This window comes from Zeus faber, assembly GCF_960531495.2.
Source record: "Zeus faber genome assembly, chromosome: 14".
In the NCBI taxonomy this organism is placed as follows: domain Eukaryota; kingdom Metazoa; phylum Chordata; class Actinopteri; order Zeiformes; family Zeidae; genus Zeus; species Zeus faber.
Genome location: NC_137200.1, coordinates 2,361,756 through 2,376,043, shown reverse-complemented (window position 1 = coordinate 2,376,043; position 14,288 = coordinate 2,361,756). Strand labels below are relative to the sequence as shown.

The 14,288-nt window shown below is 40.2% G+C and overlaps 2 protein-coding genes across 2 annotated transcripts; one reads left to right on the top strand and one right to left on the bottom strand.

Moving 5' to 3' along the window:
- Positions 1 to 295: 295 nt before the first annotated feature.
- On the top strand, positions 296 to 6,444 carry rraga (Ras-related GTP binding A). Its single transcript, XM_080013916.1, has 10 exons — positions 296 to 366; positions 1,196 to 1,320; positions 1,859 to 1,958; positions 2,177 to 2,243; positions 2,368 to 2,590; positions 3,081 to 3,176; positions 3,873 to 3,995; positions 4,190 to 4,281; positions 4,404 to 4,519; positions 5,824 to 6,444. Exons 2-10 carry the CDS (start codon positions 1,294 to 1,296, stop codon positions 5,925 to 5,927), a joined length of 948 nt encoding a protein of 315 aa, XP_079870042.1. The 5' UTR covers positions 296 to 366; positions 1,196 to 1,293; the 3' UTR covers positions 5,928 to 6,444.
- Positions 6,445 to 8,902: 2,458 nt separating this feature from the next.
- Positions 8,903 to 12,930, bottom strand: cnga2b (cyclic nucleotide gated channel subunit alpha 2b; the record flags this gene model as incomplete). Its single annotated transcript, XM_080013394.1, has 6 exons — positions 8,903 to 10,537; positions 10,833 to 10,939; positions 11,081 to 11,188; positions 11,462 to 11,638; positions 11,755 to 11,865; positions 12,830 to 12,930. The coding sequence occupies 6 exons, from the start codon at positions 12,928 to 12,930 to the stop codon at positions 9,093 to 9,095; spliced, it is 2,049 nt and encodes a 682-aa protein (XP_079869520.1). The 3' UTR covers positions 8,903 to 9,092.
- Positions 12,931 to 14,288: the final 1,358 nt, after the last annotated feature.

Genomic DNA, 14,288 nt, shown 5'->3' with positions numbered 1-14,288 from the left:
TAATTTCGGAAAGTTAGGGATTTATTTTCGTTTTTATTTTTTACTTCACTTTTTATTCTATTTTATTTTATTATTATTTTCTCTCTTTTTACTTTTTATTTTTCTTTTTTTTTATTAATGAGAGACATGCCTGATTTGAATGACTAGTTGGACAGCCCTGTGTGGCGTATGTGGAATCTGCATACGTTGACCAACCAACAGGTGGCAGCATTCCCTCTTTTAATAACTAGCGTCGAGAACAGCATTGAAGCGGCCTAGTGTCACCCTCTGGCGTCCCCAGGAAGTACTGCCGTCAAGTCATGTGACGCTGTAGCGTAAACAGGAAGCAGCTGATCTGGATTCACTGCTGCTGGGAACCGAGATAAAGTAAGGCGTTCCCGCTCCTTTAAATACAATTTAAATTCTAGGTTATACTGTCACCAATATATTCCGTCTGTCCGCGTAGCGAAAGTTAATCTAGACAGTTTCAACGCGTTGCCTGAGCCGTTTCACTGACACCCAGTCCGGGCTCCAGGTCATGCTAGTTAGCAGTAGCTAGTGGTAGTAAGTCTTCAAGAGAACGGAATAGATGTCAGTACTGTGCGTTATAGCTGCGGTTTGTGCTCTTATTTGTTTAATGTTGGCTCGTTTGGACAATCACAATCCAGGTTTACATGTTATAAAGTATTAGACCGTCACCTTTTCTACACGGTTGCTGTAATATTAAAAAAGTACTTTAAATATGGCCATACGCACACTGTAATAGTGTAAAATTAACCACCGCCACTGGGTTATTCTGACAGAACACTTACCTTTTGTCATACTAGATGTGTTATATTGCTAAAACCATTTTGTTTTCCACCGTGGTACACACTCAATATATGTACTGACTTTACTTTATATATGCAAAAAAAAAAGCACGATTTCCTATTTTTTTGAGAGAGGGTGAATTGTTGATACTGGTATTTCTCGTTTATTCAGTATTGCAATTTTTTTTTATAATGGCAAATGTCCTTATTTTTAGTTAATTGTAAAGCTTATTGCATATCTATTTTTCCCAAAATGTTATTCTTACTTTATTGTTATTGCCTATTTTGATGTGACTTGCTGGATGAAAAAGTATCTTGTCTATCTGTTTAGCTATCTTTCTATCATCTTATATACATACAATACTTCAGAGCAAGTGTCCTCTGAAAACTGTTCCTTGGTTTCCCAGCTGACCAATTTAAAGCCACATTAAACGAAAAGCAGAAGAGAAGACGAACAGACGTCACCACTTCAAATAGATATTCAGCACCAACACCAGTGAAGGGGATGTCAAGCACAGCAATGAAGAAAAAGGTAAAGTTGACAGTAGTCATTAGGCAAGACATGTTTATTTGTGTGATACATTTCACACACAAGGGCAATTCACAGTGCTTTACACAAGGCACACAATACGTAAGCAAAAAAGAATAAAGACAGGAATAAAAATCGACAAGCTGACCAATTGTGATATAAGATCACCCCTAAACGCTTTGACATCCTGTACTGAATTTTTATGTATGTCTTGAAACAATGACTAAACCAATTAGCCATGAAAATCTAAAAACAGGCAAGATAAAAGGTCAAAGTGCAATTTAAAACAAGCTGATCCACTGAAAAGCAGTTCATAAATTCAAGAGTTAATTGTAAAATAGTAAGTGTGTAGTATAGTAAAATAGCAGTATATTGGGAAGAAAAGATAACAACATTGAAATGCAATTTAAAATAAGCCTATACACTTGAACACAGCAGGGCAAGGGCTCACACCCACATTATTGCAGTATCTCAATGAAATGGAAGATGGATCAATATAACTCAAATCATCTTATGCTATGCTATGCTCTTTGTTTTGAAGGTGTTGTTGATGGGGAAAAGTGGGTCTGGAAAGACCAGTATGAGATCAATCATCTTTGCCAATTACATTGCTCGAGACACACGCCGCCTTGGAGCCACAAGTAAGTAAAACATATATGTATTTTTTAAAATAAAAGATGTCACAAAAGAGCTTATTGTGCGTAATCACCGGGTGTCATGACATTTCACTGCATATATGTATGACTGTATGTATATGTATGTGACAAATAATCTCTTGAACTTGAACTTGAAAACGAAATGTATTCCCTCTGATATTTTAAATGTTCTCATCCACCAAAATTCTTTTAAACAAATCTAGTTGATGTGGAACACTCCCACGTGCGATTTCTTGGCAATCTGGTACTGAATTTGTGGGACTGTGGCGGGTAAGATGTTTTTTGTTTTTTTATTATTTTTTATTATCTGTAAAAAAAAAAAAAAAAAAAAAAAAAAGCACATATGCTGGGTTAAAGCTTATCTATACCATTTTCTACATTATTTACCCACCAGGCAGGACAATTTCATGGAGAACTACTTCACTAGCCAGAGGGACAACATTTTCAGAAATGTCGAGGTGCTGATCTATGTGTTTGACGTTGAGAGCCGTGAGCTGGAGAAAGACATGCACTACTACCAGTCCTGTCTCGAAGCCATCCTGCAGAACTCTCCAGATGCTAAAGTGTTCTGCCTCGTGCACAAAATGGACCTGGTTCAGGAAGACCAGAGAGATTTGGTGAGCGTCGATGGCATCAATCCATTCATGTTGAAAAATGTTGTGTTAACTATTTGCGCTATGACTATTTGTGCTAGTTTTGAAATGTTCAGCTGCATATTGCAAAGCAGTCACTCAGCTAATGTTTGCATCTCATCACCAATGGTAGCATACAATTCTTTTAATTGCATTTATATTTTTTATTATTTAATTTGCAGTAATTGTTTTTGTCTTTATTTTATTTTTAATTTAATTACATTTTTCATGCCCACTCAAACTGGTTTTAATTTCATTCAATTGCATTTCTTTTATGCCACCTGTAGCATACTTGTAAAGCACTTTGTAACAGTACGTTTTAAAAAGTACGATACAAATAAAGATTTACTCACTCACTTAACCTTTTTTCACCCTAAATTCTATAACCAAAAATTTAACAAAGCTTTTTAGATTGTGATTAAGTTTCCATAAAAAAAAAAAGTTCTAGGATCACGTGTTGCTTTTACTTTTTTAGATCTTTAAGGAGCGTGAAGAAGACCTAAGGAGACTGTCCAGACCACTGGCTTGCACCTGCTTCAGGACATCAATCTGGGATGAGACTCTGTACAAGGTTTGTGGATCTCACTCGCGTCCTGTGAAATTAGGCTTGGGCTATTATTTACAAGTAAAGTATATACACAAAAACATCCAGTTTTTACTAAATTAAGCAAGCAAAAACAACGGGAAGACATGTGTCGCATGGGTTTGTTGGGTACGAAACGGGACAGTCCCTTAACTCAGTTTGTTTAAACATTTTGTTTCATACATGTAGGAAACAAACCGCTCTATATGCAAGATTTGCATGGGGGGGGGCAGATTTGCGATTAAATCCTCTATAGGCAGAAACTGGAGCGAAGAAGGGGAGAGATTCCACCCCCTGTCTCTCCCCCTCTCCGCTCCAGTTTCAGAACACGGTAAACTGCACTTACACCGTTTCAATGCTCGGATTTATCCTGGCATAACATAAAAATCTGTCCGTCATCAATGTCAATCGTGATCGATGGAGTCGATTGCCGATAGAGGATTTAATCGTAAATCGGGTCACCGTGGGGTCCATGGGGCAGGTGGTCGGTCAGTCGGCCGGTCAGTCAGGCAGGCTCCCCCCCCCCCTCTCTCTCACTCTCCGCTCTAGTTTCAGAACACGGTAAACTGCACTTACACCGTTTCAATGCTCGGATTTATCCTGGCGGAAAGAAGAAGCCTAGTGGAAATGTTAGTTGTACAGAGCTGACGGTGTAATAACGTCAGTGTGTGCATCTCTTCGTAGGCCTGGTCCAGCATCGTGTACCAGCTGATCCCAAACGTACAGCAACTGGAGACAAACTTGAGGAATTTTGCACAAATCATAGAAGCAGATGAAGTTCTTCTGTTTGAGAGAGCCACTTTTCTGGTGAGGGCAGTGACCTTTAGCATCCATAGTCTGGAAATAAGAAAGAAGTTGTTTTTGTTTCGTTTATATATGTGTGTGTGTGTGTGTGTGTGTGTGTGTGTGTGTGTGTGTGTGTGTGTGTGTGTGTGTGTGTGTGTGTGTGTGTGTGTGTGTGTGTGTGTGTGTGTGTGTGTGTGTGTGTGTGTGTTTTGTAGGTGATCTCTCACTATCAATGCAAAGAGCAGCGTGATGCACACAGATTTGAGAAGATCAGCAATATTATCAAGCAGTTCAAACTCAGTTGCAGGTGAGGTTTTAACTTCACTTTAACTTTTACTTTAACAAGGTTTCAACTTTACTTTAGCCTTTTGATGATACATTTATGACACAGTTTCTCTGAGATCCGTGTTTCTTCTCCTCTTTCTGCAGTAAGCTTGCAGCCTCCTTCCAAAGTATGGAAGTGAGGAACTCCAACTTTGCGGCTTTTATTGATGTCTTTACTTCCAACACATACGTCATGGTGATCATGTCGGACCCTTCCATACGTAAGTTGTGTTGATAAATCGGTCTGAGTGACAGGTTGCCAATCATGTATTATCCTGCACAAAATGACGATAGCATTATTATTGAGTGCTTTTACCGCTCCACTGCTGAAGCTTCTCACTGGGCTTTGATGCACTGTAGTCGAACTAATCATGATAAATCACCTTTAAAAAAAAACTGTAAACTCTCATTTTAATCAGCCATATATCTTGTACTGAAAATGAATTGTTGTAATTCCGGTTATATTGATTCTGTTTTGCACTTCTGGCATGGATTTAGTAAAGAGAATCAATGTGTGCACCTCAAAATTTAAACAACAACAAGCTCTTCTAAGGTCTGCACACTATGTTATGCTCTTCAAACGCCTTTTACGAGAATAACTAGAAAAACACAACACTTCCTTAGATCAAATGGGAAAATGTCCTCAAATCTCCAGTTATGTACAAGTAGGAAACTCCTAATCCCTTTGTAAATAAACTGAAGTGGAATTGTGCACTCCTATAAAGTCATGGATACCACCCCTTCCCAGTCTCCTCTGTCTTGGAGTTGCATGCTGGAAACACAAAGGGAATTTGGGTTTCATGCAAGGATACGAGTGGAAGTTTGAGTTGGGAAACTCAGATTATAGTTATATGAATAATATTACTGTTAACATTCTCAACATGTAAAACAATATTTTGAACTGTTATATTTAGAACTACTGTTTGCGGTTATATCCAAAGCATAATGTTGGCTACAACAGCAAGTAGGAAGCGATGCAACTTTGTGTTTCTAGTCCCGTTACCGAGATGTAGCCAAATGATCTGAACTGCACAAGTGTCAATAAAACAGTGAAAAACCTGAGAAAATGCACAGTTTGCAACCTTTTTTTTCTCTACAGTATGTAAAGACTGGCTGTATAATGGATTTCCAGTTTTTGAAAAGGAAATTTAATGTTTTAAAATGTGTGTGTGTGTGTGTGTGTGTGTGTGTGTGTGTGTGTGTGTGTGTGTGTGTGTGTGTGTGTGTGTGTGTGTGTGTGTGTGTGTGTGTGTGTGTGTGTGTGTGTGTGTGTGTGTGTGTGTATGTATATATATATATATATATATATATATATATATATATAATATATATATATGTTTGCCCCATTGGGCTGCATTTAATCACATGAGAAGCTGCATCAGAGCAGCAAGCTTCTCAATGAGAGTGTGCTATGACCAGTTATAAATGATAGGAACCAATATTTTCTTAAGGCCTGGGTGGAAATAGCAAACTGTCTTTTAAGAATAAAGACATCTTAGTGCATTTCTCTCTGTTTTTCTTCCAGCTTCTGCAGCCACTCTCATCAATATCCGCAATGCTAGGAAACACTTTGAGAAGCTGGAGCGCGTGGACGGACCCAAGCACAGTCTGCACATGCGAATGCGCTAAGCTGTTGGATTTTCACCCATGGTTACGCAGAACCAATCAATCCACAGACTCCAGACATCAGGTTGTGGTCAGGCCGTGCCCCCTCCCAGAGTATCCACTGTATCTTCACGCTCAATCACAGGTGTTATTATTAAGTTATTTGAAGATCATATTCAGTCTAATTTTTACGTTAGTCCTATGAACCATTGACAGTAATGCTACGCTCTTGAATGATCTGTCCTAACTTTACGGGGGAGGGGGTTTGTTTACTGTTCTCAAGATGACCAATGCTGTCACTATCTATCAGAGTTGAAGTCCCTCCATACAGTCAGTTCCAGCTGGGATTGATTTGTGGTGATCATATCTCCAAAGAAACATGTAATTTGATCTGTAAACACACACACTGTGTGCCTTGTGTTTCTTTGGAAGTCAGCAAAATACAGAATATTTGAATATACCTTATTGTAATATTTTTTGAAAATAAAAAAAGCTTATCTCTGAAAATGGGAATGCATTTCCAAAAGAAATTACCTAAAAAATGTAATCAAGTCCCGTTTTGTGAAACGTCCCAGTAACTACGTCAAATTATTGTGCATAGTGTTTCCCTGAGACAATTTACATGACATCCATGGAGCTGTGAGCAAACACATGCTCCTGCCTCACATGACATGTGCAGGCTTGGGGCTGTGCAAGCGTCAGCATTAGCACAGTGCACCTGTCACGGGGATGGGAATGGTCGATAGCAAAGTATGGGGGGGGTTAGTAAATGGCAGTGTAGTCTGCAGTGCAGTCTAGAGTTTGGCTTGCAGTAAGACCTATGTGTTGCAAGGTATAGAGTTTAGATAAGCTTGTTTGAATTGTCTCTGAATTATCAGTATGTTCAGCACTTTCCCAATCATGAACCCTTTTCACAGCAGACATTTTGACATGCCATGGAATGGTAAAACACCATGATATTAACTGTGCCTCTGTTTCTTTTAGGTGTTTCTGGGGACCAGCATGGATCACAGAAACACCTCAACAAAACAGACCTACAGTTAATGTTATTAACTTCTGCTGTTTAACCATTTATATACCGGTATGTCAAAATGTCTGCTGTGAAAGGGGCTCATTGGTTTAATAGGTCAGTGGAAGGGTGTGTCTATCTAGTATCTGTCTAGTATCTATCTGTCCATTGAGTTCAAGTGTGATATATGAGAAGCCTCATTTGGCACTGCATACAAAATCAAAAGCAAAACAGACTGCTTCAGGTGAAATACGCAAATGCATGGCGCCCCAGGCCACTAGAGCCACTAGAGGGAGCCATATACGTTTGATGTATTCAAGTGAATGACCCAGATGTATAACAGTCTCATTATTATTTTAGGATAGCACAGGTAGATGTGCGGATGCTGCTGCAAAAAAATTACAATTTGTGTATTTCATTCAAACATGGCGTTGAAACTACAAGTGTAACTGACATCAAAAAATTTATCTAAGAACTGTGAGCGGTGGCCTGAAAATAAGAGGCAGTATAGCTGGGAACAACATATAACTCCTGTTCAGTTTTAGTTTCTTCTCACCACAACTATGTTGTAGGCCTGGGTGATGCACAATCAAATACCACAATATTTTTACCTATACCTATCAACCAATAATTTGATGATATTTTGGAAAGTGTTATTGGTCATTACTGTAATGCGGTGTTAAATACAACATTTAACTATATCAAAATATCATGATAAACAAAATTACAGACAATATTGAGTCTCATGTCACAATATCAATATTATAGCGATATATTTCCCATCCATACTATATTGCATTAATTAAAATAGGCACAACACCCATTGTATTATATTACTGTATCATTGTATAGAAACAGAGAAGATCTGGATTTAAATCTCAGTGGGACTATCAGAATTTGCAAGAGAGAATCTATATGTAAATCAATATATTCATCCAAATATTCGGTATGGCTGTTTTTTCAGTGAGAAATAGCAGGCCCAGCTCTTTGTCATGTCTTTAATTTGGAAAGGTAAGGATACTGGAAAGTACATGTGCACTGCAGCAAATCCACCCCTCCTGGGCATCCTCACCATGAGACACAGTCAGAGACAATGCGGAAGAACATATTAGACTCTTACAGATGCAACTGATTCCCTTCACTGATGCAACGTGCCACTTTTATTTCTCTCTTCCATACAATTACTTTTCCACACTTTGGCATTACAGCTCATATCATCTGAAGCGGTCTGTCAGCGACCCCACATGACAATAAGTTCACACACTGGATCTGGCCCTGACCCATGTTTTTCCATTTTTAAGTATCTAATTCATGGATGTCAGTCTGTCAGACCATCATGTCAATATATTTGCCTTGCCATATTTATTATGTCAGTAGGTTTCAGAGGAGCTGGTCACATTATTTAATTCCTTCATTCTTAAAACTTAAATCCAAGGCCCTGCCATAAGGATGTCACCCAGGCTGTGAGGAAGAAATGCATTTAAGGAGAAATAAAATGGACAAGCAATAAGTCCATCAACAGGTGAAGGCTGTCCGGCCAATATCAGAAAAAAATACTTATCCACTGTTATTGCCCTGACTTGAAGTGAGATTTTACCAGTTCAGCTGCTTTAAACCCACTTCTCTTTAGTGCTGTAGAGCTTTTGTCAAGCATCTGACAGATCCCTCAAAATGTTCTATATTGTCGCAGCTCATCTTTTTAAAAGGGTATAAATTCTTTTAGACGCCAGTGCACTTTTACTAAGAATTGTTGGGTTTAGGGGTGTTGCCTCGCCTCCTTTTAAACATGCAGCGTTCAGTCACTGTTTCTAAGGGTTTCTTAAGTCTGTGCGCAACACATCCCTGACCATACACTTGTTAAAAATTTCAAGGTTGCTGTTTTGAGTCCTTTTTTTAACCCAGTTTAATTGTTTGTTAACAACAAAAACATCCATGAAAAGTTGTGCAGCACTTGGGTCAACAGCGGTAGTTTCTCAATTTGACTTCACTTAGTAGTCAAGACTGACCCTCAACAAATTGAGGTCTGACTAATATTGTTCGACATAATTTCAACTTGAAGCTTGAATCAGAAACACATTCTCATTTAGGAAGAGCATAATAATAAAGCATTTGGGTAGATGATGCACAAATTTCCCTTGGTTGTATAATTAATCTTGAATTGTCTGAGTTTACATGTTGTTTTAGCGTGCACATTCCTTTGTGTTAGCGACAGGCACGGCCGCTGTGTCCAGCGTTCCCTCTGCAAGTGTATCTGTGTCGCCATCTGTCAAGACAGCAGTGCACGTGTGGTTCAGCTGCCGCTCGAGAACAGTGATGCGCTGCTTCAGCTGTTGTTGAGTGGCGGTGTACTCATTAAGCAGCCGGGCAAACCGAGTCTGAAGGGTATCCAGAGACGATTCCAGCCTCACCACTTTTTCGTCTGTGTCTTCTTTGCTGAGCCCCCCACTCTCCGCAGTCTCATCCAGGAGACCCTCCTTCATGAGGATCTCCCGGCCCCTCTCCTCAAGCACCTTTTTAGCATCCGGGTACTCAGTCACGGCCTCCATCAAGTCGTCCTTGGAGAGACAGAAGAGGTCAGAGTAACCGATACTGCGGATGTTTGCTGTCCTCCGATTTCCCATTTTGCTGCCCTTAATGTTCAGAATGCTGATTTCCCCAAAGCAGCTACCAGCAGTTAGCAAGGCATACTGTGTGACACCATCGTCGGCCACCACGGCCAGCTTCCCCTCCTTAATGATGTACATCTCTTTACCAATGTCACCTTTACGGCAGATATAGTCCCCTGGACTGTATACTTGTGGACGGAGTTTGAGAACTAACTCCACTAACAGTCCTGCCTCGCAGTCTTGAAAGATTCTTACTTTTTTCAGGGTCTCCAAGTGTACGTTAATGGCAATCTCGGCCCTTAGTTTGTTAGGCAAGTTCTTAAGCACCTCTTGCTCGTCCACTGCTTTCTTGTTGGTCCAGAGGTAGTCAAACCACTTGATGACTCGTGTCTCCAGCTCCTTGCTTACTCTTCGAAAGTGCATATAGTGTTTGATGGCATCAATACGGGCCTGAAACTCTGCTCGTGTGGCGTTCATATTGGCAATCATTGATCCCACATTTCCCACAATTGTGGCAAAGATCAGCACCCCAACAAGGAAATCAAAGACCACAAACAGGTACTCTTCATCTCGCACTGGTGCAGGCATCTCTCCAATAGTGGTGAGAGTTAGGGTCGACCAGTACAGGCAGTAGACGTAACCCCGTGTCAAAGAGCCGTACTCGGGGTTGGATATGTTGGGGTACACCCAAGTATCAGAGCCAAATCCCAAAGACTTGGAAATGGCAAAGTAGATGCAGGCATTCCAGTGAATGATAACCAGGATGTAAAGCACCAAGTTCCAGATTCGGAAGATGTTGGGGTAGTTGGTGCGTGTCTCGGTGCGGTCAAAAAACTCAAACATCCGGGGGAAGCGCAACAGACGGTTGAATCTGAGCTGCGGTGTGTGGATTCCTGTGTAGATGTAAGCCAGATCGGTGGGAAGGATGGACACCACGTCGAGCTTGAACTGGAACGTGTGGACGTAGCTGTCTCTTAGCTTTTTGTGATCCTTCACCAGCAGACCTTGTTCCAGAAAACCTTCAGTAAACAAAACACAAATTCAGCAGCAAGCGTAACCTGTGACCTCTACTCAGTGCTGTGCAATGGTACTATTCTACTGTAGTTTAGGTTGTGCGTGTATTAGTGAACACAAATGCTCATTAATACTCAACTTCACATAAACACACGCAACTTAAAGTGTATATTAACAGTTGTCCTTTTCCTTTTTCTGTTATTTAATATAACAATGTTTGAAGGACTTTGGCAATAGTATACGGCATTAAAGCTTACTGAGGTGAATTAGGACTTTATGCTTGATGTAAAAAAAGCCTACCCGTGCGAAGTCGGACACAGGTGTCCATTATATACACAAGGTCAGACAGGTAGTCCAACACCAGCCAGCAGATATAATTTTGCACCTGTAACTTGTCAAAGCATGCCCTGTGAAAAATTTGAAAAAAATAAAGATGCAGAAAATGTAACTATTGGTAGGTATTGGCACATTGATTAATTATACTTTAAAAAATGACCATTCCACTTGTAATGCCCCAAACACAAAAGTAGAGGCTGCGTCTTGATTACCTCGCCACAACAAGCATCCAGTTATAGAGCACAGCTGCGGCAATAACAAATAGCCAGCGGTAGTATGCGTCATCTGATGGAGACACCACAAATAGATTCCACTTCTTCCTAAAAGGATGGAGTGAATGAAAGTGACCCAATTAGAAATTCATATTAATCTTGGATATTGTTTCTCTGAAGTTGAAAAAGTAATGTTCCTTGTTTTTTGCATATATAGCATTGTTGAGTATCCCTGCTAGACAGAGGAGAGTCACTTTCTTACTGATTTCAAAATTGGCAGAAGTTGTTTAAACTTTTATATTTCAATGCTTATGACATGAGACAGGTTATGTCACATTCCTACTTTGCTTTGACTCAAAATGGTACTGGCAGGCGACATACCTTAAGAATCCTTTGGCACTGTTGCCATAGGCATCTGGTTGCGTATTGCTGATGCGACTGGGGGCAAGTCTGAGCTCAGGGCCACGAAAACGCTCCAGGAAGGAGTCTGGTCGCTCCTCCTCCTCTAATAGGCTCCTGTGTGCCCATTCTCTCAGGGTCACTACCAGGTTCACCAATCTGACACATACAGACAGAAAAGAAGGGACATGTAGGATGCGAGCAGCAGCAACAGCAGCTTTGTGAAGGGTTATCTTTAGAAACAGTATGAATTTGCTTCACTGAGCGTGTCCCACCCCGACAGAGCCCCCCTCCTTCTGAAAGAAGTTCTGGAGTTGCGTCCTTCAGGGTCAAGAACAGCGGCCCTTTGCAGCTCTGAGGATGTGTCATCACACACTGAAGGCACCCTGGGAGCAGGACAAAAGTACAAAACTGAACATTTTCTGTGAAATGAGGCAAAAGGCAATCAAACTTTATTATTATTAATATTAATAATAATGATAATAATAAAAATAATAATAAAAATATAATAAATAACTATTAACATAACTATATTTGCTTGTCTAAGAGAACAATTTACATTTGGTTTATGCACTGATTTAAAAAAAACAACTACTTAACCATACTGAATAAAATACTAATACTGACGTTTCCAATAATTGTGAGATCACTGGTTTTGAAGTATGTTAAGTGTTCTCAGAAATTGACTTATTTGCTACTTTGTTTGAAGAAAATTGGATGTAACATACTGTCACTGAGTTTGAACAATAAATGAAATGATTGCTATAAATTGTGGCTTCCCATCATTGATAACTTTTCATACCGCCGCCTCACTGAACGCTTTGAGAAACTTACCACTCCAGTGTCTCACTGTGCTTAAATGCAGTCCAACAGGACAAAGTCTTAAAATAATCTTTATATCTCTTTTTAGGAAATGGCAAACCAACAATATAGTCAGACCATATTTATATGTTAGATTGGGAAAACATGTTAGCAAACCATGCATTTCATCATGTTATTCTGGGTTTTATTGACTCTTCTGCACTTCCACAAATCAACACCTACATCTGCGTTAATGTAAGAGACTAGAAACAGGATGTTGAGCCACTTCCTATTGACCTGTAGCCAACTTATTTTGGGCTTGAACCTTGCCTCGTTGGACTGTACAATAAGCAATAAGCACAATGGGAAGGTGCATCAGAGTGGTAAGTTCCTCAATAGTAGAGAGTTTAGTGAGGTTGTGCCATAAAGAGTTATCAGTGATGGAAACCAACATTGGGTTGAAAAATAGCAAAGCTATCCACTATCATGTTAAATTTGTACTTGGTTGCGGTATCGGGGCATTTATACTGTAGTCTTTATGTGTCCCACCTGCTAAGAATACTCTCAGCTCGCTCAATCTCCTCCTCTAACGTGGTCTTCACGGAGAGGCGATGGGGCGACAGATCTCTCTCAGCGGTCTGTCCTGTCATCTTCAATGGGGAAAAGAGAATTTCCTTAAAGTAAAGTCATTTGAAATCAGTCATTTTGAACCTAGGCAGTATGCGTGCAAATCCATGGCAAGTAACTTTTTCCAGAGCAGAGAGTCCTGCGTCCTGGTGTTTGTGGAGTGTGGCAGATTATAGCCAGGGGACAGGAGGCGACAGGGAATGCCTTCCGCAGTCCCTCATGCCGTCTGTGTTGCTGTGGCGACCACAAGAAGTCACTGGAATATACTCAAACTTCTCAGATGTTACACTTGTATGTATTCATAAACACTGAGTGAAGTATGGGAGGTTTGAATTGAAAACGAGATAAGGTATCAATGCTGTGGAGGTTCACCGGTAATTTAGATCCATCAATAACAAAATGAACAGCTGAAGAGTTATTTTTATGTACACAGATCTGTAGACGTCAGGAATTTGGCCCCACTGAGATGGAGTTGGGGATGTGACAGTCTGACACTAGAAAGCAGTCAGCCGATGAGGTGTTTAGACAACTGTTATCATTGTGTGACTAATTGGCAGATCATTAAGGAAAACGCACACTGTCAGCCAGAAGCAGGCAAGCCAATCAGCGCTGGTCTCTGAGGAGCCTCAGGCCCATCGCTTAGGAAACCAGCGTTGACAAACAGTTTGGCGTGTCGAGTGTGTCTAACAGCCACAGCTAAGTAAAACCAATGTGCTGGAAAATGTTCTGCTGCTTACTCACCCCCGAATTAGGGGTCTAGACCAAAAAGGATTCTTAACAATAACCATTTTTTTAATCAGCACGGGAAAACGTCTCAAACTCCATATCGACCTACCATACAAATATGGAATCGATTTGTTGTATACTGTACATTGGAAAAAAGCCTCTACTCTGTCTAAACTTCTAAGATATCCATACAAATAGTATTCTCTCACCTGATAAACGCACAACTTATTTTTCTTTATTATACGAGTAATAATATACAAGGGGTTGGGCTACAACCCCAAAGGTTTGTAGGGCATACAGCGGCTTTTGTTATGTGATAGCTTTACTGTATTTATTGTATTGCCTTATTCATAACAGAAAAAAAAGGAATTTGTACCAAACATTGAACATCGTAGATATACAGTTACAGCAAGCAGTGTTTTAGTTCATCCATGACAAAGGAGGTGAGAGGAGATATAAGCATTATATTGATCCTACCTTGTTTTCTCTTCAGCTATTCCAATGAGGTCCTAGTGAGTTTGGAGACCGATGCCCAAGGATCTTTCCCATCCAAACCTCTGTCAATCTCCATGGCAGAACACACAAGAGGAGGACGTGGGCTCTCTGTTTGTCCAGGTGTGTCAACAGGTTTTCTGAGTGCAGAGGAAAAGGTGTT

Excerpts from the sequence above, each read along its gene's own strand:
- rraga (XM_080013916.1), top strand. The coding sequence starts at position 1,294 with ATGTCAAGCACAGCAATGAAGAAAAAG. Across the intron at positions 1,321-1,858 it reads GCACAGCAATGAAGAAAAAG|GTGTTGTTGATGGGGAAAAG; the intron begins GTAAAGTTGACA and ends TTTGTTTTGAAG. Across the intron at positions 4,282-4,403 it reads CAGTTCAAACTCAGTTGCAG|TAAGCTTGCAGCCTCCTTCC; the intron begins GTGAGGTTTTAA and ends CTCTTTCTGCAG.